The following is a 25,535-nucleotide window of genomic DNA, read 5'->3' as shown; positions in this document are numbered from 1 at the left end:
CATATAGTCAATGAATTCTCGTCATATCATACATAAGTAGACAAAAAAAAGTGCTTTCTTGCTTAAAAAGAAAAGTCTAGAATATTCAAATCTTCAGAAATTCAATGCTTCTCATACTAACTTACTCACGAAAGTCTTACCTGCGTGCTTTCATATTTAAAACACGGCGAACACAAGCTTCTAGGGCCCTTGGATGTATAGAAATTTGAGCTCCAGTTAATCCAAGAGTGGCACAGAAATCATTAATTGCTTCGGCAGGGAACCCTCGCCGTCTAAGAGCAGTTAAGGTAAAAAGTCGAGGATCATCCCAGTCTGAAAAGTAATGAAAACACTGAAAGAAAATCTATAAAATATGGCAAAACAAAGTAACAATATACAAATGACTTCTCAATCTAAATACAAGAACTGTCTTTACATGTGTATTTGCTAAAATCTGTTATGTTAGTTTTTCCAGGAGTACTGTTGCTACTGTATTTCCTTTTCTAATGTAAATTATACAGATGGAACTAAGTTATTCATGAATTAAGTTGATCTCTTTTAAAATCCTCAGTTCATCATCCACAAATTTACATCAAACAACTTAAGATGAACAAATAAAGAAAAAAGCAACACCTAAAAAATAAATCCTTCCAAATGTAAATAGTGTACAGTATTGAGCCTTCTGAGATACAATGAAAATCCTTTCAAAAAGAGTTATCTTGAATGAAATAGTATATGTATATGGATGACATCTTGGGAATGCTATAAAATGTATTGATCGAGAGGGTGTTTTACTGTTATTAGTTGGTTGCTTGGTCTCTTCAACATATTTACACTGGGAAAAGAAGAAGAGCAAACTTTTTTTCTCAGTTGTCTCATTAGTCCTGCTATCAATGTGGATGTCATGAGATTCAGGTAATAAAAGTTTGTGGCAGGCATAACTACTTTTATTTGTGTTCGATCTACCGGAATCCAGAAATGGATGATTCTACCTTCGATTGTCTTCTTACTTTTATGGCTAAGATACAAGAAGATGATAGAAAGGCTTCTTTTGTCTTTGTTGGTGATTTTAATGCTCACCATAGGGAGTGGGTTAAGTTCTATCTCTCCTACCGATCGCCATGGTTTAAGAGCTTTAGACTTTGCCTCTGAATCCGGCTGTGAGCAAATCATAAATGAAGCTACTCACAGGTCTGGTAATTGCTTGGACCTCGTAAACTTACGGTCTATTAAATTTCTTATTCCTGATCTAGATATTAATCTCTGGCACCGTCGTTCAATTAGTTCATTATGTATGTTGCATAAGATTTTTCACAACTCTGACCATCCTTTACATTCAGATCTCCCTGGACAATTCTATCCTGTTCGTAATACTAGGCAGGCAGTTAATTCTAATAGCCAGGCCTTCTCCATCACGAGGCTCAATACTACGCAGTACTCTAGAAGTTTTATTCCATCTGTGACCAAGTTGTGGAATGATCTTCCTAATCGGGTGGTTGAATCAGTAGAACTTCAAAAGTTCAAAGTTGGAGCAAATGCTTTTTTGTTGACCAGGCAGACATAGTCTTTTTATAGTTTATTTATGACATATTTGTTTTTGATGTTGTTGATAGTTTATTATATGACATGTCTGTTTTGACGTTGTTTCTTATTTTAGAATGATTTATTGTTAATTTGTTCTCTTCATTTATTTATTTCCTTATTACCTTTCCTCACAGGACTATTTTTCCCTGTTGGAGCCCCTGGGCTTATAGCATCTTGCTTTTCCAACTAGGGTTGTAGCTTGGATAGTAATAATAATAATAATAATAATAATAATAATAATACACTAACTCCCCTGGCGTTATAACTAGTAAGGTTGGTTCTCCAGTTGGGACATCTGATCATGCCTTGATTTCATTAGTAGTGAAGACTAAGCAGCCTGTCCCTGATATATCATATTCTTGTAAAATTTATATGAAATCCTAAGCAGACTGGAATGGGATTTTGCATGATCTTTTGTGCTTGAATTGGTCACAATTATATAATAGTGTAGATCCTGTTGTCCCTTTGAATGAGAATCTAGTCAACATAATTGATAGATGTATCCCTTCTCGTGTGCCAAGGTACCGAGTGAAGGACAAACAGTGGTTCAATGATGATTGTAGACGTGCTTATTTGGAGAAGCAGGAGGCCTATCATCTTTGGAAGGATAACAGATCAGATTTGACCTGGAACTACTATACTCAGCTTCGAGCTTTTGCTCAGAGAGTTTATGCCTCAACTGAAAAGGAGTACAATTCAACCATAAAAGAAACCCTTTCTGGTACAACTCAGGAACATATATGGTGGTCTACCCTTAAATCTGCACTCTTTGGTGTAGATGCAACAGTTCCTCCTTTACCTGAACCAGATGGTTCAGTCACTCACTGTCCAAAGGAAAAGGCAACCCTGTTGGCTGATGTTTTTTACTGTAAACAGAGTAATGAAAAACTTGAACTTCCTCATTCCTGTTTTCCTGAGGCTAAACTAACTAGTTTAGCTTTTTGATCTCGTGAGATTATAGCTCTGTTGATGGACCTTGATGCTTATGGAGGTGTAGACCCAAATGTTATTTTTCCTTTGTTTTTTATAAAGACTGCAGATTTTTTAGCTCCAAAGTTATCTGTTATTTTGCGCAAGTTAGAAAAAAAGAGGAGCTTTTAGCACTTGTTGGAGAATTAGTAATGTTACTCCTCTATGTGAATGTGTTTGTGGTAGCTCAAGTCCCACTGATTACCGCCCAATTTCCTTAACTCCCATATTATCTAAATTTTTTTAACGTCTTCTGGCAAAACATCTTAATAGGTTTGCTGAAGGTAATCATCTATTCCCTAGTTTGCAATTTGGTTTTCGTAAAGGCCTTGGAGCATGTGATGCCCTTCTTACAATCTCCAATGCTGTACAGAAATCCCTTGATTGTGGTCAGGAAGTTTGTATGATTGGCCTTGATTTTAGTGCTCCCTTTGACCGTGTTAATCATGAGGCCCTTGTTATCAAACTCAAACAGTTGGGAGTGGGTGGGTCATTTCTTAGCATTATTATTGATTTTTTAAGTAATAGATCTCAAGTTGTTGTTGATGGGCACCATAGCGAGTATAGGAATGTGATATCCAGTGTTCCCCAGGGTAGTGTTCTTGGTCCATTACTTTTCATACTATATACACATGACATGTGGTTTGGCCTAGAAACCAAGCTTGTTGCATATTCAGATGATGCTACTCTCTTTGCATCAATTCCATACCCCTGAATGTAGATCTGGGCTTGGTGAATCCCTTAATAGAGATTTAGCTAAAATTAGTGCATGGTGCAAATTATGAGGTATGAAGTTGAATCCTAATAAAACTCAAAGTATGATTGTAAGTAGGTCAAGGACGGTGGCTCCTCAACATCCAGATCTCAGTATTGATAATGTTTCTTTAAATTTGTATGACTTTTGAAATTTTAGGTGTGATTCTCGACAGCAAATCTACTTTTGAGAAACACATTAGGTCTGTGGCTTCTTCAATTGCACAAATAATTGGCTTATTGAGAAAGTCTTACAAGATTTTCGGTGATCAATCTATTCTGAAGAAGTGTTTTAATTCTTTCATTCTACCTTGTTTTGAGTATTGTTCTCCTATCTGGTGTTCAGCTGCTGATTCTCATCTTAATTTGTTGGACAGAAACTTATGGTCTATTAAATTTCTTATTCCTGATCTAGATATTAATCTTTGGCAATATCGTTCAATTAGTTCATTATGCATGATGCTTAAGATTTTTCATTACTCTGACCATCCTTTACATTCAGATCTCCCTGGACAATTCTATCCTGCTCGTAATACTAGGCAGGCAGTTAATTCTAATAGCCAGGCCTTCTCCATCATGAGGCTCAATACTACACAGTATTCTGGAAGTTTTATTCCAGCTGTTACCAAGTTGCGGAATGATCTTCCTAATCGGGTAGTTGAATCAGTAGAACTTCAAAAGTTCAAAGTTGGAGCAAATGCTTTCATGTTGACCAAGCTGACATGAGTCTTTCTATAGTTTATATATGACATATCTGTTTTTGACGTTAACAGTTTATATAGGACATATCTGTTTTGGCGTTGTTACTGTTTTTAGAATGATTTATTGTTAATTTATTCTCATCATTTATTTATTTCCTTATTTCCTTTCCTCACTGGGCTATTTTTCCCTATTGGAGCCCTTGGGCTTATAGCATCTTGCTTTTCCAACTAGGGTTGTAGCTTGGCTTGTAATAATATTAATAATAATAATATTGCCTACACACATTTTATCAAATGTACACTTCTTTTAATGTTCCATCAATTTTACAGAATCATCTGTATTTCCATTCATGTACTTGACAACTTTATAAATATGCAACCCCGAGAGAATTGAGGATGAAAGTCTCTACAAAGTTGACCTAAAAATAGTTGAAAAAAAATACAGTACCCTGTGCTCAAAATAACATTCTTTACTAGGTAAATCATCTAAGGGCAAATCTATAAGAACCAAACCACGTGAAACTGTCATCTCTAGAAGACTTCAAGAATAATGGCTTGATTGTGGTAGCTCCATCACTGCTAATTACCAGACTATTTTTATAGCTTCAATATTAACTTAACTTTTGAAAATCTGTAGGCAAAACATCTGAATGATTATGATATTAGTAATACCAGGTTTGAAATTTGGCTCTTGCAACAGCCTTGGTGCTTATTATACTCGGAAGTCTTTTAGTTTTGCATAGAAATTCACTGGTTATGGTCATGAAATTTGTATGATTGACTTTAAATCAAGTGCTGCTCCTAAACATGTTAATCATGAGGCACTCTTCTCTAAATTATGCAGATAGTAGTTGGATCCTTTATAAATATCTATCATTATATTTTTAATCAACAAATTTCAAATAGTTGTTGATGGACACCATAGTGATTACTAGAATGTAATCTCTGGTGTTCCTCAGGGTAGTGCTCTTGACCTTTTACTTCTTATATACTGATGTGTGCATGTTACGTGGTTTGGCCTTGAAAATGGACTCTGTGATTATGCAAATTATGCAATTGCTCCTTTAAAATCCCATCTCTTGAGTGCAGACCTGTAGTGGATAAATCTCTTAACAGAGATCTGACTAAAATTACTACATAGAGCACAATATGGGGGATACTAACTAAAACTAGTGCAGGGCAAATTATCATTATTATTATTACAATTAATTTCTAAGCTACAACCCTAGTTGGAAAAGCAGAAAATAGCCCAGTGAGGAAAGGAAACATGGAAAAACAAAATATTTTAAAAACAGTAACATTAAAATAAATATCTCCTTTATAAACTATAAAAAGTTTAACAAAACAAGAGGAAGAAAAATAAGATGGAATAGTGTGCCCTTGTGTACCCTCGAGCAAGAGAACTCTGCTCCAAGACAGTGGAAGACCATGGTACAGAGGCTATAGCACTACCAAAAACTACAGAACAATGATTTGATTTTGGAGTGTCCTAGAAGAGCTGCTTACCAAAGCTTAAGTCTCTCTTCTACCCTTACCTAAGAGGAAAGTGGCCACTGAACAAGAATAGCGTAGTAACCCCTTGGGTGAAGAAGAATTGTTTGCTAATCTCAGCGTTGTCAGGTGTATAAGGATGGAGGAGAATATGTAAAGAATAGGCCAGAGTATTCGGTGTGTGTGTAGGCAAAGGGTAAATGAACCATAACCAGAGAGAAGGATCCAATGTGGTACTGTCTGGCCAGTCAAAGGACCCCATAACTCTATGGAGGTAGTATCTCAATGCTTGGCTGGTACCCTGGCCAACCTACTACTTACAAATTATAGGAAATAAAGTTCAACAAGTCTAAAAAAACATTAAAATATGAATGTTAGCATGTCAAGGACATTGGATACTTCCACTGACAGAAAAAGAAGGCACATATAGTACATATATACATAAAGACAAATTTGAAGCTCTAACACTGATCTCAAAGCATCGCAAAGCATTCTGATAGAACTTGATTTGCAATTTTTAACATTTTCTCTTAATCTAAAATAGAACATGAGACTACTGGACATATCAATATTCTGTGAATCAGACAAATGACAAACAAAACTGTTCACTACATTTTATGACAAAGTGCATACAAATGCAGGCAGCTTCACTTATATCATTAGTAACAGTACGACTCAAACAAGATCAGAAATCAAGCATTTGATTGAGATCAGGGAGATCTTATTACATTTTTGAACAAAACCTGAGGTCTATTTCATTCCTCACCCCTGACCTGCATACTAATCTCAGGCAACATCATTCCATTAGATCACTGTACAGGCTGCATTACTTTTTTTTAATAGTTTTATAGTTCTCAATATTTCTTTTTACAACTTTGATGCGCTTATTGTCCTTATTGGTGAAATAAACTCCCTGACCCCTTTCTCCTTCCTTGGAACCAAATGTTAACTTATTTTGATCTTGACAACCAACAGGCCAGGAAAAAACAGATTTCGAGCAAAGCGAAAAATCTATTTTTGGATGATATGGCCCTGTCGTCCTGATGGAAGGTTCCTTTAGGCAGCTTTCTAAGGGATATTTGGCTACAGTGATACTCCCAGAGAATTGACCATAGGTTTCCAGAATTCTAACTCATGGCGCGAGTATCCTTAATATAACTCTTAAGGATATCGCATAGTATCAGGGGACGTATTTCTTGATACGACACATAGCAATCTTCATCTGGAATAGAGTTTTCACTTTGAGGGGGAAGAGTGGCAAAATTGAAGGGGAGCCGTTATCAAGGTTACCCGGTGGATCCCATCCCGGCACCACCGCGGTGAACTACAGTATTCCCTGTTGCAATTAAGCATGGATAGCCACAGATAGAGTAGTTTCAGGTGGGGACTTTGTTACATAGATGTATACGCCTTTTTAAGAAGGAGGGAGGGTCCATCAGGACGACATGGCCATATCACCCAAAAATAGATTTTTCACTTTGCTCGAAATCCGTTTTTTGGGCTCAGCCATGTCGTCTTGATGGAAGTTTACCAGAGAATTACTTGAAAGTACTATAACTGTGGATTTGTATAAGTGCCTTTACCTTGACTCAGATTCTTATATGGCCTCCCAGACCAATGTATATATGACATTACCGTTATTTGTCATATCCACTAAGTTTGGAACTAACTTAGGGTTTCCTGCCCCCTGCAGGGAATATGTCAATACCAACTATAAAGCGTCAAGGTTGTATTCGTAGGAACAAGGTGGAACTTTTTAGCGATTACCAGATTGTTCTTACAGAGGTATACTGTTAAGTACTTTTACATTTAGGAAAATAAAAGGTGCTGGAATATTTATTCGATTTCATGTAGGGCGAAAAAGACGCAAATACATTTCATGTATTTATTTGTAGAGACAAAAATAAATACAACAACAAATGTATTATAAATAGAATCTTTAACAAATCAACATCTTCAAGGTATATATTTGTTTATAACCTGTAAGGGAAGAAATACATATATTAGCTAATCACAGGTGCCACTCAGTATTGTGAAATTATTAGATTGATTTCACTTAGATGTTGGATATGTTTTAACACTGTGTACGAATGTTCACACGGCACTAGTGTTATTGGTTAGATTCTACACCTACTGTATATAGAACAGTCTGAGATTCACTAAAGTGATCTCCAATAATGGGTATTACACTGAAAGATGCTAATACCTGTTCACCCCGTATACTGTCAAGTCCCAAACAATTCAGTGTTCATCGCAGCACTAGACGACGGGTTTTATAACACTACGTGCCGCCACCACAAAGTGTTTTACTTCATGCACTTGCTTCGTGTAATGTTTATAAAAGACTCTAGAGGATTTCCAACCAGTATATGAGCAGAGTCTATCAAAGTACATATGCTGAAAGAAGTTCAGCGAGGAAGCAATTCTTCTAGGATCGTGACCTGCGGGTGTACTGTCAGGATCAGCTCTGCGAAAAGAAGTAGGTGAGTTTTGCCCTCAGTTATTTTAGGGATAAGTTTGATCCTGAGGTTTTGCCTATAAAGAGCTGTCCTTCCTTGAAGTCTGAAGTTCTTCGAAGATAGACCTTAAGACACTCTACTGGACATAGAGAGACATCTTCCTTCAGAGGGCAGATTCTCCAAGGACCCCACCTCTTGGTGGGAAGCTCATTTTTGGCGAGAAAGATAGGAACAGGAAAAAAATTCAGTTCTCCCTCTTCTGTAAACTGAATATGGCCCTCGTTTCTAGATAGGGCCACTATTTCACTAACTGTAGCCCCTGAGACTATAGCGAACAAGAACATCACTTTCTGTGTTAGATTCTTTAGGGTACAATCTTCGTTGTTCAAGTTCGAAGCTTTGTGCAAGACTTTGTCAAAGGACCATGATATGGGCTTTGGAGGGTTACTGGTTCAAGTCTAGGACATGCTTTCGGAATCTTATTGAAGATTTTGTTCGACAGGTGCACCTGGAAAGAGTAGAGAAGAGGTCTAGTCAAAGCTGACTTACACGTAGTTATCGTGGTGGAAGCCAGGCCTTGCTCATGAAGGTGGATGAAGAAGGACAGGCAGAAGTCTACTGAGATTTCTGCTGGCCTGTTTGCTTTGACAAAGGAGACCCACTTCTTCCAAGACGATTCATATTGTCTTCTGATTGACTTTGACTGGTATTCTTCTATAAAGTTGATGTTGTCTTTTGAGATCCCGAACCTTTTCTTGGCTGCTAAGGCGAGAAAATCATGAGATGTAGGTTTTGGGTTCTCAATGACGAAGCGTAGACAGTCAACTTCTGAATCAGTTGGGATAGAACTGGGTTCGGTAGAGGAAACAGCCTCAGCTTCAGTTCTATCACTAGAGGGAACCAATTGATCTTGGGCCATTTGGGGGCCACTACTGCTGCTGTCCCCTTAAAGGATCTCAGCTTGTTGAGGACCTTCAGCAGGGGATTTGTTGGAGGGAACAGATAGATATGATTCTATCTGTTCCAATCGAGGGACATGGCGTCCGTCGCTTCTGCCCGAGGGTCCTCGTATGGGGCTACATATCGAGGTAGTTTCTTGTTGTCGCTCGTTGCGAAGAGCTCGATCTGCAGTTCTGGGACTTTTTCCAAGATGAAGGAGAATGAGCCTGCGTCTGGAGACCATTCTGACACTATCGGTTTTCGCCTGGATAGAGCATCCACCGTCACATTGCGGAACCCTTGTAGGTGAACTACTGATAAGTGCCATCTTTTCTTTTTTGCCAAGCGAAAGATGGCCAACATCACGTGATTAATGTAGGGCGATCTCGAGCCTTGTCGGTTCAGACATTTCACTATCACTTCGCTGTCCAAAACCAACTTGACGTGGGCTGATCTGTGAGGGGATAGTTTCTCCAACGTTAGGAAGACTGCCATGGCTTCCAGAATGTTGATGTAGAAGATCTTGAACTGGCGAGACCAGTTCCCTTGTACTTTCCTTTGATTGGAATGACCTCCCCATCCTTCCGGTGAGGCATCCGTGTGAATGACTACTGACAGTTGAGGTGGTTGCAAGGGAATAGTCCTTACTAGGCTTTTTACCTTCGACCACGGCCTCAAAAGCGATCGCAGTAAGGTCGGTGTCAATCTCTGTTGATCTCTTCGAGCGTTTGATGCGTATTTTCTCCAGACTCCTGACGCATCCTTCAGTTGTGCTCTCAGCACTGGGTCTGTTACTGCTGCGAACTGGAGAGAGCCCAGTACTCTTTCCTGTTGTCGTCTTGAAATCTTGTTGGATTTCAGTAGTCTCTTGACAGAACCCGCAATCTCTATTCTCTTCTTCGGTGGAATGGAAAGGCAGTGTGACTGCAAGTTCCAATGGATTCCCAACCATTGAAACTCTTGAGCTGGAGAGAGGCAACTTCTTGTAGTTGATCTTGAAGCCCAGATGGTCCAGGATCTGGATCACCTTCGTGGCTGCCTGCAGACAAGCAGTCTTGGATGCTGCCCACACCAGCCAGTCGTCCAGGTGTGCCGCTACCCGAATGCCTTCTAAGCATAGCTGTTGTACGACTGTGTCCGCAAGTTTTGTGAAAATCCTTGGGGCTATGTTTAGTCTGAAGGGCATGGCTGTGAAGGCATACTTTGTCTTCTGTAACTTGAATCCTAGGTAGGAGGAGACGGGGTGGCTGACTGGTAGGTGCCAGTAAGCATCTGCCAGGTCTATTGAGACTGTGTATGCCCCTTTTGGTAACAGGGTCCTTATGTGTTGTAAAGTTAACATCCGGAACTTGTTGTTCTCGATGAACTTGTTGAGTGGAGACAAGTTTAGAATGACTCTGAGTTTGTCTGAGTCTTTCTTGGGAACATAAAATAGCCTTCCCTGGAATTTGATGGACTTTGCTTTCCTTATGATCTTTTTGTTCAAGAGTTCTAAGGTATATTCTTCCAATACGGGGGTGGAGTGTTGGAAGAATTGAGGAAAGGAAGGTAGAGTTTTGTTCCATTTCCACCCTAGTCCATTCTTGATTAGGCTGTGGTCCCAGGGATCGAAGGTCCAACGATCCCGAAAGTGGAAGAGTCTTCCTCCTACCTGGAGCATCTCATTGCTTAGATGATCCGGAGGGTTTGTTACCCTAACCACATCCTCCTCTACCCCTTGGGGAGCAGCGGGTCTGGTTGAGGGGTTGGGGCCGAAGAGGTAGACGGCACAGGTTAATATGCCGTTACAGACAGTAGAGGGTCTTCCGTCACTGTCGATACGGATCCTTCTTCCTCCTCGGGTGGCTGGGCCACCTCTTCTTCAGGGTCTTCTTGAAGGAGATCCTTTTCGGTGTTCGAGGACACCTCTGACATCCTTTCCTGATGTATGTCCATGCCTTCCAAAGCCTTGTTAATGTCAGCCTCTATCGTCAGTTGTATGAAGTGAGGCTTGACCTGTGCCTGAGGCACAACCGTGTTGGATGTTGCCTTAGGGAACAAAAGGTTTCTCATCGATTCGCTTAATAGGTAAGGTCCCGGAGAGTTCTGGAACCCTCTTACCCACTTTTGAAGCGTTTCCCTCGCAGTATCCCTCAACTCCGCCGTCTTGGGATCACCGAATCCCTCGGACATCAAAGCTGAGCAGACGGTGCAACCCTTCGGGACCCAATACCTCAGGGTTTCAGTTGCGATGGAGCAGGGGGCAGGAGACCTGCACATCTTGTGGCCACAAATGTCCCTACATTTGTGGTTGCAGTACATAACTGCACAGTTCACCTTGGCCTCCTCCTGTAAGGAAAGAAAGAGTGAAATGAGTATGGGGTAATAAGATAAATACTGATAAATATATTCACATGCATTAATAGTAATCCTTACTATTATAATTATAGCCTAGAATAGTAAGCTAGAAAGGAAATAGACATATCCGTGTTTCCTGTTCAGGCAATTGCTGTGACCTCCCTCAATATTAATATTTTAAAATTTCCTTATTAGGGAAATACAAGGTGGGATAGCTCTAGTACTTAGAGCTGGAGTCAGTGTATACTAGCACTAACTCCCCCACAAGTGAAATATTAATACTGTGGGGTAAAAATTTTTTGTGTTCTGATGATCTAGGATACATCAGAATGTTGAAGGAATGTTTCACCTCAACATTTGCTTAGCGGTCTCAACAATGGCCAGTGAAAGGATACACAGTATGTTGGAAAATCATACTACTGTATGTTATATACTGTAGTTTTTTAACTGCTGTACTTGCTATACTGCAGGAACACTGGCTACTGTATAATCTTATACTGTAGTTCTGCCAGTATACTACCGCACTAGGCTAGTACCTGGCGGCACTAGCCGACAGAGAGAAAGAATGGAGAGAAGGACTACCGTATTATTATAATTTAGTACAATAATTAGGGTTGTAGGGACTACTGTCTCTACTGCCTTCTTTCCAGAATGAGGATTCAAATGGAAGGGGAGAGAATGCAATAATTCTAGCTTCCATCCAACCACAATATCTGTTGCCGGCTGCAATGCCGGTTACAGGTTTTGTGGATGGCAGTCCAAGGAAGGACTGAAGAATACTCAAAGTTGTAATGGGTCTCCCATCGGCAGCTGTCATGGCCGGCTCAACCTTTCCCCGAGCCTTGCTTCCGTTAGGGGGAAGGTCGAAGCGGCAATAAGCCGCCTTTGTAGGAGCCCGGCCAGCATCATAATCAGGCCGGCAAGCAGGGAGATTGTAGAATACCAACCACAGGGGTTGTGACGGCTAAGCCGTCACTAAAGAACAGAAGGGGGAAGGGAAAGGGTCTTATATTTTGCATAAAAAGAAGGCGGCAGGTATGCCTCCTGCTTTCGGCTGTAAATCAAGGAAACATAGTAGGTGCTGTCTTGGGCGGCAGAGGAATAACGATTCCTTAGCCTAAGACATTGCCAGATATAAGACATGTCTTCTACTCCACAAGGGAGAAAGGTGGCGGCAACTATACAACCACTTTCACTTGTGGACTAGGGAGGCCGGGCTTCCTATGCCGGCAACCGTGTAACCAGCAGGGGAATGACTAATCCCACATCGGTATTGTTGCTGACAACAAGACTGAATACTCTGAGTTACTTTCGTATTTCAAAGCCGGGATGCTCACCGGCAAAGAGGATGGACAGAAACACCATCTCAGTCAAGCCGGAGTACACTACTCTATGGCAAGACAAAAAAACATAGGGTTGCCGCCTAATGGCGGCACTCAGAGGGAAGGAAGGGTTTATCCTTATTTCTCTAAAATAGATGAGTATCGAATTATGGTAGTAATTCTAGGAGATATTCTATCTCCAATTGAATTAATAAAACGATACGAGAGGATAAACGGGGATAACGTTACTTAAGTATACTAAAACATGTTAAGCTAGCCTAACTCGAGTCAGGATCTCGGCTACGCTATATTACCGAGGCTCTAACGTATACTATCGAAACGTTTTATCAGAAGAGGAAATATTACATGTGTAAAGCTTATCTTCACTAGTATAATTTGCCTAAATAGCTAGAATTTCATTATAGCTAAATACAGGGGACGTCGTACTACTAACTAAATAAAGCATTTATGGCGTACGACAGCGGTCCAAAATGGCCACCTCCGATGATGGCTCTGCTCTACTAAACACATATAAATTATGCTAATTTATCTGTGAGAAGGGAGCCAAAAATTATACACAGGAAAGATTAAATACTCAACTTACCAGGAGATGAAGATGCTGGAGATTGCATTGTAATAATCCTTTATAATAGTAACAACACCGAGAGTGAGTGGGAGAAACACCGTGCTTTATTCGCTACTACAACAGGAATAGTTCGCCTGGGTGGTACCGGGAAGGGATCCACCGGGTAACCTTGATAACAGCTCACCTTCAATTTCGTCACTCTTCCCCTTCAAAGTGAAAACTCTATTCGGGGTGAAGATTGCTATGTGTTGTATCAAGAAATACGTCCCCTGATATTATGCGATATCCTTAAGAGTATATTAAAGATACTCGTGCCAGGAGTTAGAATTCTGGAGACCTATGGTCAATTCTCTGGGAGTATCACTGTAGCCAAATATCCCTTAGAAAGCTGCCTAAAGGAACCTTCCATCAGGATGACATGGCTGAGCCAAAAAAATATTTATCATATACCTAAAAAATTAAAAAATGGAAGAATAATACAAAGATAAAATAGAGCATTGCCAGAGAATAATTACAACAAAATATATATATTCCAAACATATAATGCTAGATATGGATTTATTACTCAAAGTGCATAACAGGTAGCAGGAAATAACAGATAGAAAAACCTGTGTAGTTATCTCCACCAGATAGTCCACAGGTACGTATGGACATACAAAGTCTTCATACTATGCTACCTTATCAGTCTGATTCAAGAAGTGCCACAGAAGCAGGGTTACCAGTTTCTTTTTTATCGCACATATTGTACCATTGCCCCTCAAAATTATCCAACTTTTACAAAAATTATCATACAGTATAATTACAATATATAGCAGGGATGGTAAAAATCTTTGGATGAGAACAGGCCACCTTTAGAAAATGAACCTTGCAACATACAATGTCAGGACCCTATGTATTTTAGGATGTTTCATTTTCTTTATTTATTACTTCTTACACAGTTTATTCCATATTTCCATACCTCATTGGGCTATTTGATGCTGTTGAAGCCCTAATGGGGCTTATAACATCTTGCTTTTCCCACTAGGATAGTAGATTAGATGATGATGATGATGATGATGATGATGATGATGATGATGATGGTGATGGTGATGATAATCTGTGAAAACAAAAACTCCTCCAAATTTACCAGAAACAAAGAAAACCTGTTTTATTTGACCACTGTTGAATTGCAGTGGATGGTGCTTCTTGAACAACTGAAACTCATAGGATTACAGCAACTAGAAATCCTTGACAGCTATCAAATAACTGATACTATTAATGATATAGAAACAAATAAAACATATTTCAGCCTGTGAATTAATACTCAGCACGAATGTACTAACTATTCTTTTATAAGTGCTTCTTGGATATTAGATACAATCTCTGTGTCAAAGAAAATGTATAAAAAAATATCAATTAAAGTTCAAACAAAAACCCATTTTTTTTTTCTGATTTCTTTCCTTTTCATCTCTACTGAGAGGTAGATAGAATCTGCTAGCATCATCACACTACTTGTCCTCTGAGATCTTGCCCTTTAATCTATTAAGCTTAGTCTTAAATACTCCTATCTTTGTCTGCATCTTTTCCCATCTCCTATAATATCTGCGTAACATCTGACCTACTGCATATGCACAACAGTCTTGCTCACCTTTATCCTATATTTCTCTTCAAAAGGAAACTTTTCATCCCCAAGAATTTAGCTATGTTGAGAAAAATTACATATGCAATTATTCTTGGAATTTTTGCCTTATTTATCTTCACTTCACACTGTAAAATTGAAAATCTAGCTGCTTGGAACACCTTTCCATAACCACGCTTTTTCTGCAAAATATTTTACAGTAGCCCCTCTTTTCTTGAATGTCTCCACTTCTCATTGGAGTCATTAACGAAGTTCGTAAATAATACTAGTCGCCCACACAAAAACAAAAGTTATTACTATTATCATTGAGATTGATCATTATGTTATGGATGCCTGAGTTCTTCAAAATCCTATACTATACTATACTGTACACTCCCCCCTGGTCACTGAACATCGATACTAGTGAACACTTCAGAATTGAAAGGGTATTGGAAAGGACGTTACTGCTTTTAACTACTTTTCTACAGGTATTTATATATTCATCCCCATGATTTTGAAATTTTCAAATCCGTACACGAGTTCAATCAATTGTTCCAATTGGGTGTTTTTTAGACCATTTCTCTTGAGCATGTTTTCTTATTTCATTCTTAGATTTTGGTAATTTCATCTCTATATGGTCCTTTCCAGCAATTTTCTTGAGAAACGTTGCCATTAGATCAAGTTCATAGGAGTTTCAAGCACTTAGTGAGCTGCCTCAAACTTTTCCAAGCAATTGCTGTTTTATTTATAGGAAATGAAGTAAGTGCTGATAACTTTTATGCATTTGCTTGTGCTTAAGCAATTACTCTAAGCATTTGCTACTAGCAAAGGGATTTACTCATTTCTATACATTGGAACTGAAGAAATCACTTAAAAATTCAAGCAAAAGCATTTGCTGGAAGTTTTATTTATCAGGCTAAAGATCAGGGAAAACTATCAGAAAAAAAGAAAAGAAATTTTATTCACAGTGAAAAGGTTAATTTAATTAAAGAAGTAACAGATGTAACAGTGTTAGACAAGTTAAAGTCAAGCAACTATAGAATGGCGAGAAGTAAAATTTGTCTACATCTAAGGAAAAAAAAAAAGACTAATTTCAAGAAAAACTCTCTCGTTATTAGTTTAGCAATACAAAACAGGTACTCCCCCCTACATGATGAAATGAAAGGAAGTAAAGAAGAAATGAATAGTAATTTAACAAAATTTGCATTGGAATCAGCACAAGAGAAAAGTTCCTAATCAAGATCAAGGAAAACTCAGAAAACAAAAGACTAATAAAGAAAAGATTGGAAATGAAGGTAAAATCCAAGAGCTGATATAAAATTAGGAGAACTTTTCTGAAACAATAAACAAACTAAAAATCCAATAGATCCGTAACACAATCACATCAAAATTGAGAAGGGAAGAAACATCAATTTGATGAAAAGAAAACTTGGAACATGGCATCAACAGATGTTTGCATATAGGATAAAAATGAAAATACTATCAACAAAAGAGATGAAGTGATAAAAATTGCAGATAATTTCTATGCAATACTATACAATAGTGATATAAGGAATAACTTTACCAATAGAAATAATGAAACACCTGAGCTGGTACCAAAAGTAATAGCAGAAGTAAAGAAAGTATTAAAAGGCATGAAGAGTCAAAGTCGCCAGAGAAGATGGCCAAACAATTGATTCAATAATAGATGGAGGTGATTTTGTAATAGTAAAACTTTCTGAACTTTACACATAATGTCTACAAGAATGCTCTATACCTACAGACTGGAAGAACCTTATCATTATGCTAATTCACAAAAAGGGAGAAAACACCGGAAAAATTACTGCTCAGTAAGTTTACTCTCAGTACTAAATAAAATATCTAAAAAGATCTTATCACGCCAAATATAAAGACATCTACACTCTAATCAACCACGAGAGCAGACAGGCTTTAGAAGTGGGTATTTGTTAACTGACCATATCTACGTACTATAATCAACCAGCTAATGGAAAAATCGAAAGTAAGACAAACCACTATGTAAGGCATTTATAAACTATGACAAAGCTTTTGATTCAGTCAAAACTTCAACAATAATGAAAGCTCTTCAAAGACAAAGAATAGATGAATTTTACTTTAGAGCACTTGAAGATATCTATACTCTAAAGCAATGCTAAAACTACATAAAGATAGAGAGAAAATTCCGATTGAGAAAGTTCAACAGACACACCACATCTCTCTTAAATTATCCACAGCGTGCCTGTAAGTTTTTGAAGAATTTAGATTAGAAAAAATGTAGGAACTAACATTATAAGGGGTAGAAAAAGAGCAACATGGATATGAGAGCAAAGGAAAGTAGAGGATATTCTAACAATATATAAGAAAAAGAAATGGACATGGGCAGGGCATTTAATGAAAATGACAAGATATTAGATGGACAAGAAGATTGCACCATGTTTTACTGGCTATAAGCATTGCTAGTTAAGTTTATTTTAGTCAAAATATATAAATTTGTTATCGCAAATTCAAAGCAAGGTTGGTAATCCAAATTCCTGTTTGGTGTTAAAGCCTTCTATTGTACAAGACACAAATGTCAATCCAGTCCTGGATTACAATCTATGTCATGCCCTTAAATCCATCAGTAAGGAAATTGCAGAGTATTTTATCAAATACAGTACTTAAATAAATTCCTTTTATATCTATTCATGTAAGAAGGATTAGTTTTCAAGTTTTCCCTTCAAATATTGGTAAATATTTATCGGTGACCTTAAGTGATCAGTTACCTAAATTAAATTCATCATCATCATCATCATCGCCTCCTACGCCTATTGACGCAAAGGGCCTCGGTTAGATTTTGCTAATCTTCTTTATCTTGAGCTATTAATTTAATACTTCTCCATTCATCATCTCCTACTTTGCGCATCATAGTTCTCAGCCATGTAGGACTGGGTCTTCCAACTCTTCTAGTGCTTTGTGGAGCCCAGTTAAACGTTTGATGAACAAATGGGAGTGTTAATTTTTTATGCAACCAAAAATCAGATAGACCTCATGGGTTCCTAAAAAGCATATTCATAGTCAAGTGATGCCTAAAACACTAAGACCTGGATATGAGTAAAAGAAATATGTCAATTAAAAGCTATGGATGGCAGATCTGCTATCCATAGGAATTATTTGAGGTATGGAGACAAAAGATTGAAAACAAGTAAGGATGGCTAACGAACCATGGAAAACTGGCATAGTTGGGAACCTGGACTAGATATGATTTTAGGTAGAGCCTGCACAAGTTAGAACCTGGGAAATAACTACTTCTACAGTATATTTTATATGCCATCAAGAGATATTGGACATACAATGTCAATGACAACTGTTCTTGAGAATTAACCAGTTTTGATCTGTCATCAAGCAAATGTTATTTTGGGGAGGTAATTTCTTAGCACTTGTTAATATACTGTACCAAAGACTTTTTCTTAACTGTAGATTAGTTGTGTAACCTCTTTCCTTTTCATCTTCTTTCTCAGATTTTCAGTACTCCAGTAAAAAAATCACTTGCCTCTCAATCTGCAACTCATGAGTTTTGTAATTGCAAAAACTAGTCCTTTTTATGACAATTCCAGACCAGAACTGAGTAAAACTACATCTTGTCTTGGTTAACATGACAAATTCAAGTACAATATAATAATTTTCTTACTTAATGTGACCATCCTAACTGGAATACTTTCCTTTCATAAAAAATATTGTTTAAAAAGAGAAAATCTATAACTTCTGAGTGGGCACAGTTACATCAGCAAGGAAGCAACGCTTCATCTTCATACTAAATGAAGGATTGTGAAGTGCAAGGTCTTGGCTAATGCAAGCAACATATTCAATCTTCAGTTGCTTAGATTATCTATAAAATGAGCATCTATGCAGTTTCCCTTCTTTAAACTAAAGTGCATACCTGTATGAGGGGATGATTTGTACAGTAGGGTCCCGAATTAAGCGTGTTCGAATTACACGATTCCCCTTTTCCACGATCGCTATTTTTCAAAAATAAATTTTCTGTATCCACGAGGCTGTTCAAAGTTCGCGAGTCAAGCACTACAAAATGTATCAAATCTATAGTCTTTTTAAGTATATTGGTAGCCCTAAATACGGTGATTTATAATAAATGTTACAAAACAATATTAACATTACATTTCATTAACATAATTTCATGATGAATAGCCTATTTAAGGATAAAATTCCACAACAATGAAATCAACTGTTAACTGTGCGAGTCCAGCTGACAAAATGTAAACAGAAATGTGGTTACGTTCTCGGCAATCTTTATCTTTCTCCAACCTTACGATAATTGTAATGGTAGTGTTAATGATGGTATATTAAAGCATTATTTTTGTTTAGTACAGTATATTTAAAAGCCTTATTTTTCCCTCTGGGCGTTCAAGGTTTTCACGAGTAGACTGGGTTCGTTTATCGGCAGTGAATAGCCTAAACTTCGGTAACGAGTCGTCAATATTTTGTCATATTTTAAACAGTAGGCTATACATTTGATTTGCAAACATTGGTTTTGTAGAGTAGACGGTAAAATAAAATCTAGAGAGAGAGAGAGAGAGAGAGAGAGAGAGAGAGAGAGAGAGAGAGAGAGAGAGAGAGAGATTTGATGGCAGAAATCTCTCTCTCTCTCTCTCTCTCTCTCTCTCTCTCTCTCTCTCTCTCTACAAAACCAATGTTTGCAAATCAAATGTATACTGTATAAAATATGACAAAATATTGACGACTCGTTACCGAAGTTTAGGCTATTCACTGCCGATAAACGATAACAAACCCTTTAATGCAAACTAACTGTATCCTTTGATATTCCTCTATATTTATCACGAATTCCTTCTATACCTCCTCAGACACTCTTATTTCAAATATCTAAATTATTCTTATCACAACTAACACCATCTAGTCATTTTCATTCCATTATATCTATTATTCCTCTGAATCTTATTCCCTTTCCTTATTCTGTTTATTCGATGGGATTCGTTTTTCCCTTTACCGTCTTTCAGAATCTATTTTTAGCCACTGGCAACCAAATCCCCCCTTCCCCCGTCTCCTACCGTCTCCCCTGAGAGTCCACCCAGCCTATCTCATCACCTTCCCCACCTTCATCCTCCCCTGTTCTAGGTCTGTAACCTTCTGCGTCATAATCTCTCTCTCTCTCTCTCTCTCTCTCTCTCTCTCTCTCTCTCTCTCTCTCTCTCTCTCTCTCTCTCTCGTTATACAATACTTACAAATAGATGAAGAAACCAAAATCGGTTTTTTTGAAGTGTCAATTAAATACAAAACGAAAAAATTATACCGTGTATACATCCATTTCAATCATAGCTTAAAATACGGTAACCGATTTCGTCAGCAAACCACTATTTTTTAGGAAACACCATTCTATTCCAGAAAATTTTTACTCTTTAAATGTCAATTGCGCTATAATAAAACATGTACTTATGTTGTAAAATTTCGGGTGTGTTTTAAAAATCGAGTATTGCTAACTTATTTTTGTTTTACTTTTGGCTGTGATCACATCAGCTGATGTCTAGCTTCCGCGCGAATACAATAACAAAGAATTGTTTACACCATTTCTTAACTTATTCAAACCATCTATACAGTTAATATTACATAAACACCAATGTGTTATAACCTATCATATTTATTGTTTAGTACTTTAAAACCCTCTCTCTCTCTCTCTCTCTCTCTCTCTCTCTCTCTCTCTCTCTCTCTCTCTCTCTCTCTCTCTCTCTCTCTCTCTCTCTCTCTCTCATCGAACGTTATAGCGGTAACCTAATTGTTCGGTGACTTTAAAAATAGGCCTAGTACTTTCTTCTTTACCTTTTTTGCATATGGATCCATAATTGAGGTGGGTACAAGTTGACTTATAACTGAAGTTAGGAAAAGTATTTTGGATATGGAAAGGACAATTATCTTTCGTAACAGTTTAGAATTATCGTAAGTTATCACTCTGTCATTAGCGGCAGTTTGCTATTGTGGATTAAACGCATAAGGAAAAAAAAATTTCCAGCTTTGCTACGAATTTAGGAATTTATATGGATACGGTAAGTAAAATATTTGTAATAACATAATGTTTACTAAATGTTTGTAATATCATTAGTTATGACTTAGATCATGTGTGTTTAATGCATTCGTTTGTTTATTATGATCGAAGATGGAGCGTAAACAAATGGAAGGTTTCCGTTTCAGGCGGCATCATAAAGAAAAACATTTCATAAATGGCATTCATTTCATTTATTTGAAAGTTCTAATAAAAAATAATTAGAACATTGGTAATAACAAATTCAACATATAATCTATACTTGGTAAAATTGCTGTCAATTCAAAAACACAGATGTATAAATGCGTCTGTTTCTTCGTTGTGATCAGAGATAAACGTAAACAAAACATTGGTTGTCGTTTTCTATTCTGCTTTTTAGCGTGTTTAGGAAACGCATGATATAAAATCGCCTTTATTTTGATAATTCTGGATTTTCAATCATACAACAAGCTAGTCTATAGAGTGATGGTTTTGCTATTCACCAGTTGTATTATACAATAGATATGACAAACATTAAAATTTGTCTGTATTTTGGGTTGTGTTGTAACGGGAAATATATGGTGTTTACACCTATCCTGGTTATAATTTTAACCATTTTTCAAGTTATTAGAACTTTAAAGTATATTAAATGTTTTATTTATTTACAAAAACAATTTGATATTATAAAGAAATACAGTATAGTACAAAGAAAGTATTGGAAATGGGTAGTAAACACATTTGAATAGGCAAATTGCTGGTTGCCATGGCCACAATGGAATTATTTCTGTTAGTTGTGTGTTTCGAAATTCGCGATTTTCCATTTACACGAGGTCATTAATCGACCAAATTCTCGCATAATTCGGGACCCTACTGTATATACACAAGAAATAAAATTATAAGTAGTTTTAAAAATATTAAATTGTGCACTTTTTCTTTTAATTGTTCAAAGAATCCAAGGGACAAGAATTCATCCAACTGCATAAAATATGACTTGCTCAAGGGCCTGCTAAATGTCCCTATGCCAATCATTATACAAAATATATAGGAAATTAAAAAAAAATACTTTCTTGCCTCCCATCTTTATATCTGCCAAATAAGCTGGAAACTTTCAATTATAAAACACTCATCAGAATTAACTTTTGAGTAAAACCTAAATACATTACATATTTGTCTGTACTAGGTTAGTCCACACTATTTTCTCTTAGAACAAGAAAATGATTTGAAAAAATGGAGGGTGACTCTCAACTGACACTAGCAATGTTCATGAAAAACAGGAAAAATCCAAAGGAAATACAAAAAACTGTTTCAGACCTCTAGCTTGGACCAACTATAAAATAAAAACAATTTCAAACAATCTCTACTAACCTCTCACATGTCCTTCAGATATCAGCTTGCCAATTTTTCTTTTAGAAACTACAGTACAGTTCATATTCAGTCTCCCATACTCCCACTGCACTGGACAATATGTTCCAACTGCATTGCAAAGCCAATAATATGAAGATCGTCTGTCAAAAACAAATGATTTCACATTATTTAATAAATAATCACATAAACTATAACTAAAATAATACCAACCACAAACTCAACTATTACCAACAACTTTTATAGCTATTTCAAAGCTGCAAACAACTTTCTTTTTACCCTGTTTGATTTAGTACAGGTGCTAAAACGTCTAAAATTATATACTAATTATGCAGATTACACAAGATATTCTTTAGAAATGGCCAAAAACTTCCTTGAAAATCAATATATAGTATATAACCTTCTTTTTACTAGATCCTACAACTTCAGTATAAAGAGAATGTTCAGATTCCCAGCCCATGTCCTTGGTTCGAAGGAATCAGAAAGTAACTACCAAAAGCCGAATTTTCAAAACTCGACCCTCAGTGGTACAGTAGTTGCTGTATGTTATGTTAGCTAAAGCTTTCTTATAGTCTTTCCCTTCCATTTTTGTACCCTTGGGAAACTTATACTGATCTTTTGTAAACAAACCATGTGTGACCTTGAATATTCTGATACCCCAGCTATAGCTGCTAGTAAACAAAATTTTAAGAATATTCATCATCTTGAGATTTATCTGCGAGTAATTGTGCTAATATCCTTGAAGGAAGAGCACTAGTTTATCAAAATAAAAATTAAAAAAATAGATTCCTCTCTCTCCCTTTATTATAATACTCCCCTCGGAGCAGCTAGCCAGTGTCTGATTGCCCTCTACTGAGAGGTAGATAGAATCTGCTAGCATCATCACACTACTTGTCCTCTGAGATCTTGCCCTTTAATCTATTAAGCTTAGTCTTAAATACTCCTATCTTTAGCATAATCTACTAACTGAGCTGACATTGATGATCAAGATGAGACCATTAGAAGTCAAATAATTTACTCTCGTTTTGCTTTTTCAGTGGTCTAAATAAATAGGAAATATTACCTTTGCCAACTTCGTTATGGCAAAGGTTATATTATGATAAGCGAATGTTTGTGTGTCCGTTTGTGTGTGTTTGTGATTCACATAACTCAAAAACTATTTGACTGAATCTGATCCATGGTCCAAGGATAATTTGATTAGATTTTGTTAGTGACTGGGTCAAAAGTCATAGTCAATTTTTATCTGATTGGCATGAAATTAGTGCCTATCTTGTGATACAGGTATACCTCACCCAACATCAGTAATTGGTTCCAAGAAAGGTGACTCAAGTTAAAAACTTTACTTGCCATTAAGCTAAACTACAAATAACCATTCCCAGTTTGATATTTTACATATAAATGCAATTTTAATAATATATGGTTAACAATATTTATTTTAAGCTTAATGAATGATTGAATGATTTAAAGTTTTCAGGCATCCTGACATCTAAGGTCATTGACGCTGGTAACATTTAATTTATGTATACAAAAATAAAAATAAAAAAAGAAAATAAAAAATTAAAGAGTATTCAATTAAAATCATAAAAATTGAATGTCATAAAAGTTAAATACTTTTCAGAAGACCAGCTTCTGAAATAAATCTAAAAATGCCACTTGGATGGTAGGACACATCATTTCCAAGAATCTTGGCAAGGATGAACCTGCCACCCTCACCTCGAGCCTCAAACAAATATCTAATCCGCAAGTTGTTATAATTGGGGCATTCGGTCAACAAATGCCTTACTGTTAGAGGTACTAAACAGTCGTCACAATACGGTTGGTGTTGGCCCTTCAGCAGAAACTCATGTGTCAACCGAGTGTGACCAATACGGAGACGACAAAGAGACGTCTCCCATTTTCGGGGCATCATATTATACCTCCAAGGAGATATGTCATTTGTTACTTCCCTCATTTTATTGCCATCTTGACTATCCCATTGCTGTTGCCATTTATTGCAAACCAATTTCTTGATGTCAGGTAAGAAATCATTACAGGGAATGGGATACCTTCTTGGCAGCAACTCGGATGCAGCCTCCTTAGCCAGTGAATCTGCCTTCTCATTCCCGAACACACCTACATGTGCTGGAACCCAACAAAATTGAACTGTTATACCTCTCCGTCCAATAATGAAAAGCCATTCTAAAATCTTTAAAACTAGAGGGTTATTAGAATTAAAAACTTCCATACCTTGAAGGACACTCCTTGCATCACTAAAAATTGTAAAATTACCCTCCTTCTCCAACGCTATTTTTTCAATAGATATGCCATACAGTTCGGCAGTAAATATGGAAGCAGTCAGAGGAAGTGCACCTCTACAATTAAAACCATTACTATGTACTCCAAATCCAATGCCAGCATCAGATTTGGAGCCATCAGTATAGATAAAAGTTGATCCTCTATGTTCTTTAACATGTTCATCACCTGGCTTCTAGGTCTGACATATTCTTCTTATCTCCAATAAAATATTTACAAAAAGATATCTCTGGTAACTTCCATGGAGGCGTTGATACCTTGAATGGAAGTACCTTATTTCTAATCATATCCAGACTATTTAATAATCGTTTCACCCGAAAGCCATAAGGTTGCGGAGATTTTGGGTGCAACTCAAAGTATGATGCGTGTCTTAAAAGGCTTGCAGTCTGAAAGGCTAGAGAGTTAGGGAGTCTTTGCAATCTAAACCAATACCGAAGAATGGAAGACATTCGGTAAAGGTCTAGAGGTAACTCTCCAGCACCAATAAGGAGACTTGGGATAGGCGAGGTTTTAAAAGCTCCAGTGGACAATCTAATACCTGCATGATGTATCGAGTCTAATATTTTTAACCGGCTTGGGGTGGCTGAAGAATATACCTCACAACCATAACTAATTTTGGAAAAAATCAAGGCCTTGTATAATTTTAAAATAGTATTGCGGACTGCCCCCCACGATGTATGGGACAATACTTTTAAGATATTCAGAGCTTCAACACATTTAGCTTTTAATGCTTTTAAGTGAGAAACCCATGTAAGCCTACAATCAAATATCAAACCTAAAAATTTAGCTTCTCTTGCACATGGTATCCGTTGACCTTTAATGTATATATCCTGGTCTGGATGTACTCCCCGGATACGACAAAAATGGACAATGGTAGTTTTACTTGTCGAGAACTTAAATCCATTCATGTCAGCCCACTGGATAATTTTATCAATAGAGAGTTGGATTTTTCTCTCAACCATTGCCATTCTAGTGCCAGCAAATGATATTGAGAGATCATCCACAAATAATGTTGAGAGAACATCCTGGGGAATGGCTGAGGATATCCCATTAATTGCTAGTGCAAAAAGGGTTACACTCAGCACACTACCCTGAGGAACTCCTTCTTCCTGGCACTTACTCTCTGATAGAGTTTCCCCCAC

The 25,535-nt window shown here is 37.2% G+C and overlaps 1 protein-coding gene across 1 annotated transcript in view; it reads right to left on the bottom strand.

Moving 5' to 3' along the window:
* The window catches only part of GlnRS (Glutaminyl-tRNA synthetase), a 281,063-nt gene that overhangs the window by 48,068 nt on the left and 207,460 nt on the right, over positions 1 to 25,535 (bottom strand). The window contains exons 9-10 of the mRNA XM_068381662.1: positions 22,105 to 22,244; positions 141 to 312 (exon numbers count right to left, since the gene is read on the bottom strand). Of these exons, the coding sequence (XP_068237763.1) occupies positions 141 to 312; positions 22,105 to 22,244 (312 nt within the window). The remainder of the gene's footprint in view (positions 1 to 140; positions 313 to 22,104; positions 22,245 to 25,535) is intronic.

The sequence above is a fragment of the Palaemon carinicauda genome, chromosome 10 (assembly GCF_036898095.1).
Source record: "Palaemon carinicauda isolate YSFRI2023 chromosome 10, ASM3689809v2, whole genome shotgun sequence".
Taxonomy (NCBI): Eukaryota; Metazoa; Arthropoda; class Malacostraca; order Decapoda; family Palaemonidae; genus Palaemon; species Palaemon carinicauda.
Note: the sequence above shows the minus strand (reverse complement) of the source record. Positions and strands in the feature narration are given on the sequence as shown.